At 64.9% G+C, this 4,807-nt stretch overlaps 2 protein-coding genes across 4 annotated transcripts in view; one reads left to right on the plus strand and one right to left on the minus strand.

The window, feature by feature from the left end:
* The window catches only part of MFSD7 (major facilitator superfamily domain containing 7), a gene marked incomplete at its 5' end in the record, with an annotated part of 6,303 nt that extends 2,808 nt beyond the window's left edge, over window positions 1–3,495 (plus strand). The window contains 6 exons of the mRNA XM_010834614.1: window positions 17–154; window positions 274–390; window positions 972–1,124; window positions 1,392–1,549; window positions 1,708–1,817; window positions 2,299–3,495. Of these exons, the coding sequence (XP_010832916.1) occupies window positions 17–154; window positions 274–390; window positions 972–1,124; window positions 1,392–1,549; window positions 1,708–1,817; window positions 2,299–2,480 (858 nt within the window). The remainder of the gene's footprint in view (window positions 1–16; window positions 155–273; window positions 391–971; window positions 1,125–1,391; window positions 1,550–1,707; window positions 1,818–2,298) is intronic.
* The window catches only part of MYL5 (myosin, light chain 5, regulatory), a 2,774-nt gene continuing 1,211 nt past the window's right edge, over window positions 3,245–4,807 (minus strand). Inside the window, exons 2-4 of one of the 3 annotated variants that reach the window (XR_824778.1) lie at window positions 4,681–4,783; window positions 4,214–4,292; window positions 3,551–3,767 (exon numbers count right to left, since the gene is read on the minus strand). Coding sequence is in view for 2 of the 3 variants with exons in the window: in XM_010834602.1 (XP_010832904.1) it covers window positions 4,683–4,783 (101 nt within the window). In the remaining variant the exon portion in view is untranslated. The other 2 variants (XM_010834602.1, XM_010834598.1) reach the window with 2 other exon arrangements.

The raw sequence follows: 4,807 nt of genomic DNA on the forward strand, positions 1-4,807 counted from the left end.
CACACTCTCCCCACAGCTAGGCACCTACATCCTCCCTGCTGGCCTCACATTCCTGTTGGCCATTGCATGCCTCTGGGAGAGTGTGCCCCCCACCCCGCCCTCTGTGGGGGCTGCCCAGTCCACCTCGCTGTCGTTCCTAGCTGGGCTGAAGCTGGTTAGTGCTGCGCGTGCTGTGGGCCCGGGGGGTGGGGGCGAAGAGGGGGCGGGGCCGGCCACCCCTGGAGCCTCCGCCTGTGCTGCGAGGCTCTGGACTGAGCGGCCCCTCCCCTTTAGCTCACGAGGAACAAGGCCTACATGGTTCTGGCTGTGTGCTTTGGGGGCGGCATTGGCATCTTCTCCAACTTCTCAGCCCTCCTGGAGCAGGTCCTCTGCGTGAACGGCTACTCCAGCGTGAGTGCTGGCCCCGACCTGGGGGCCCCCCACCCGGACACAGCCTTGGGGGCCCGTTGACCTGCTGGTGGCTGTGGAGCGGCCCACGAACTTCCCAAGTGCTGTCTCCACACCTCCTTTTAGGGTGCTCCTGAGATGCTGTGAGTCTGGGTCTGCAGACAGTGGGTGGCAGCCATGGGCTGGGGTGCTGGCAGAGCCCGCCTGCTCCCACAGCCCTCCGCCAGCCCTGTGGGTCTGTCTGGTATCAGACTCACAGCACCTCGGCTGTGCCCGCTGTGGTCTGGCTTCAGCACTGGGCATGGGGTTCAGGCCCCGAGTGTTCCCAGTTTCTCAGAGGTGACAGGCGTCGAGGGCGTCTGCAGAAGCCAGGCCCTTTCTCTAGGACTTGTCCAGTTCCTGGGTGGAGGTGAGACAAGGCCGTGGCACACCCAGGGAGGACACCTCCCGTCCCCGAGCCTCCCACATGGTCCTCCTTGGGCCTCGGGTGCTGCTCGGTGACCCTGCCGTGGGTTCCCTGGTGGTGGGGTACACCTGGGAACAGATGGGTTCAGATAATGGACAAGGTGCCCCCTACCCTCCAGGAATTTGCGGGCCTCTGCGGGGCTCTCTTCATTGTGTTTGGAGTCTTGGGGGCAGTGGCTCTGGGCCTGTACGTGGACAGGACCAAGCACTTCACCGAGGCCATCAAGATCGGCCTCTGTCTGACGTCTCTGGCCTGCGTGGCCTTTGCTGTGGTAAGAGTCCTCTTGAGCTGAGACCACCTTGCAGAGGGTGAGAGTGGGGTGCCCCAGGGGTGGGGCAGCTGGCAGGTTGGCCATAACAGACACCCAGACCCACTCAGATCCAGGTGCCCCCGCCGGGGTGTCCCTGGAGTGGTGTGGGCGCTGTGGCCTCTCCAGCCCTGGCACTGCCCTGCCCCCGACAGGGCTCGGCAGGGCCTGGGGTTCAGGCTGGGGCACTTCTGACTCCTGCCCTGCTGGTCTGTGCGGCTTGCTGTCCAGGTGTCTCAGCTGCAGGGACAGACCATCGTGCTGGCCGCCATCTGCTCGCTGCTGGGGTTCTTTGGCTTCTCGGTGGCGCCCGTTGCCATGGAGCTGGCGGTCGAGTGCTCCTTCCCCGTGGGTGAGGGCGCGGCCGCGGGCCTGGTCTTTGTGCTGGGGTGAGTGCCCATTCCCATGGCTTTCCAGGGACCCAGGGACCCTCCCCTTGCCCCCACCCCCAGGACACACCATGGACGACCTGAATGCCTACTGCGTGCTGCCCTTGGGGTCCCTGGGGCAGCACTGGGGTAGGGCTGAGGGCTTCGTGGCTGTGTAGGCAGGCCGAGGGCGTTCTCATCATGGTGCTGCTGACTTCCCTGACCGTGCGCCACGCGGAGCCGTCTGTCTCCACCTGCCAGGATGGCCAGGGCCCGCTGGACTGGAAGGGTGAGGCCCAGGCCAGGAGGCTGACCCCACCCAGCCCTGGAGTCTCCCTTCCACTGGCCTCTTTCTCTTGGCAACCTCCACTGTCCTGGCGGGTGGGTGCAGGGCGCCCACTGAGGGGTGAGGTGGGTTGGGGCGGACCGAGGGCAGCAGGCAGAACCTGGAGCGCAGCCTGGTGGGAGCAGCCCTCACGGGAGCCCACCTGTGACCCCACATGAGCAGTTTTGAAGTGAGATCACAGACAGGAGAGACACAGTAAGAGACGCAGAGAAAGACAGAGATGGAGACAGAAAGCCAGAGAGACAGGAGTGCGGTCATGCTGCACGCCCACGTCCTCAGACCTGGTGGGTGACCCTGGGGCTCACGGCCCCTGGGTCTGCAAACCTGCCTCTTGGGGCCAGGCGGGGATCTGTGCCCAAGGCTGCTCTGGGGTCCCTTGCACCTGGGCGAGTGCCTCAGGCAGCGCTGGGCCGTCTCTCCCTAGCGCCCATGCTGCTGATGGCCGGCCTCTGCGTCCTCTTCAGCTGCCTCTTCGTGCTCCTCTTCCACACACCGTACCGGCGCCTGCAGGCCGAGGCCGACGCCAGCCCCTCCATTCAGGAGGATGAACGCCCAGCAACCGCAGCAGCCCTGGGCCACGCGCCCTACCTGGCAGCCACGCCCTGAGGCTCCACCGTAGCACCCTGGACCCCAGCAGCCCCTTCCTGGAACTGGTGCTCCTGGCCCTGGCTCCTTCCTCCTGGGAGCCCTCCAAGACATCTCAGGGGCCCTGTAGAGGGCCAGAGGCTGGAGAGCAGTTGGCATGAGAAAAAGAGGACCTGGGGATGTGAAGGGGAGGCAGGGACGTGGGCTCTGGTCCCTTTGGCTGGACCTGTTACGACTGAGGCTGGGACAATGTTGGCATCCTGGGGGGACCCAGGGTTGTGGCAGGGGGGCCCAGGGGATTCTCTGTGGCCGCAGCAAGAAGAGCTGCTGCTGTGCAGACAAGAGGCCACTGACCAGGGGTACCCCAGTGGCCACACCAGGCCCAGGGCGGCTACTGCAGGGGTTGGCCTGGCACTGGGGGGGCCAGGGCGAGGGGGAACTGAGTGGGTGTGGGACTCTGAAGGCCCCAGCGTGGCTGAGTGTGGGGTGGACAGGTGTGAGGAAGGCCCTCCTTGAAGGAGCCCGTGCTGGAGCCACCCGTGTCCACCTCTGCTGACCACTGAATGACCAGCCCTCCAGCCTGGTGCCGGCACAGATGGGCAGAGCAGGTGGGGCCAGGCTGGGCAGGAGGTGGAGGGTGGGCCGCAGGCAGACGCTGCTACTCCCTGAAGACCCTCCTGCCCCCAGGGGGTTACCCCTACCCCAGACCTTCTCCACCCCATGGACACTCCCACCCCCAGGAGGACACCTCCGCCCAACAGAGACACTGTTTGTGGGCAGGAAGGTTTGTCGGTTCACATTTATTCAACTGGCCACAGCCCCGTGGGGTGCGGTGCCTCTCGCTCCTCTTCCCAGGGGCGAACATGTGGCCCAGCGCCTTGTAGCCCAGGCTGCCTACAGTACCGCTGGTGGAGAACTGGAACATCTGGTCGACCTGCAAGTTTGGTGCGGGGGGTGTCAGGCCCAGGACGGCATGGAGGGAGTGGAGGGTCCCCAAGGCTGCAGCCAGCAGGTGAATTACAGGAACTGGACTCCAGGCTCTGTCTTGTTTGTGTGTGGGGGTGGAAGGAAGCTGGGGGAGACCCTGCAGGGAAAGGGGTGGGGCTGGGGCTGGCGTCCCCCTTCCTGGACACTGGGCGTCCCACCCTCCTGATGCTGCAGCTACTAGGGGCTGAGGCACGTCCCCCCGGAGCCCCGAGGGCCATGCTTGAGCCTCACAGAGGGCCTTAGGGAATGACGTAGGGCGCCAGGGGCCAAACCTCTTCAGCAGTCATGTTGTCGGCCTGGGATGCGAGCTGCCGCCTGCTGCTGAGGACAGCAGGGAGGGGCCAGGTTAGGCTGTTCTGGGGAAGCACTGGCCCTGAGCTGGAGCGCTGGCCCCAGAGGAGCCCTCTGATGGGTTCTCATGGGGGCACGTCTGCCCCCTTCAATCCCACCTGCTCACAGGGCAGGTACCTCTTGGGAGCCTGTCCCTGGGTGAGTCCTGGGCACTAGGGGGGACTGCAGGGAGCCATCCCTGACTCCCACATCCCTGGGGCACCTGTTCATGAGGCTGAAGTAGCCCCCAGAGGGGCTAAAAACCCAGTGATGGTCTGAATGGCAGTGACTGCGGGCCCCACGAGGGTATGGGTGATCGTGCCCTGGGTTTCCCTGAGGGACTCAGGATCCTGGGCAGGCTGATCAAGACCTGAAAGCTGGGGCAGGTGGGGGTGGGCCTGGCTTCCTCCCGCCCTGGTGCCCATGGTCATGCTCACTAGTCCTTGTTGGCGCTGCCCTTGCCATCGGGGTCCAGCATCTTCAATGCGCTGAGGACAGTCTCCTCGGGGTCCATGCCTGCCCACAGGAAGCCTCGAGCCTTGGGCGTCTCAGGTGCTAGTCCTGCCCCTCACCACCCAGGGCTCCACGTCCTTGCCCACTTGATGCTCTCAGTGGCCTTCCCACTCTGAGCGCCTGAGAGACCCTCAGCTCCCACCCCAGGGTACTGTTCTTGGAGTCCCCTTGGTCCTGCCAGGCCCAGAGGTGAGCGATTTCTCAGTGAGGGACAGAGGCCCTACCAGCCGGTGGAGAGGTGGGCCTGGGCTGGGGGCCGTTCCCGGAATGCCAGGTCCTAGAGACTTTCAAGAGGTCTGCAAATTTGGGTTTTATGTGAGATATGCAGACATTAGGTGTCGAGTAAGTGCACACAGAGTGCTGGCAGGCCTGCAGCTGGCCTGGTGCTCACCCTCAGCTGCTCCCCAACACGTTCAGGAACACGGTGAAGTCGATGGGCCCCGAGGCCTCCTTGAACGTGGCATCCAGCTCGTCATCCTTGACTTTGATCTTGCCTGTTGCGGGAATGGGGGGGGGGT

The sequence above is a fragment of the Bison bison genome, unplaced genomic scaffold (assembly GCF_000754665.1).
Source record: "Bison bison bison isolate TAMUID 2011002044 unplaced genomic scaffold, Bison_UMD1.0 scf7180017845431, whole genome shotgun sequence".
In the NCBI taxonomy this organism is placed as follows: Eukaryota; Metazoa; Chordata; class Mammalia; order Artiodactyla; family Bovidae; genus Bison; species Bison bison.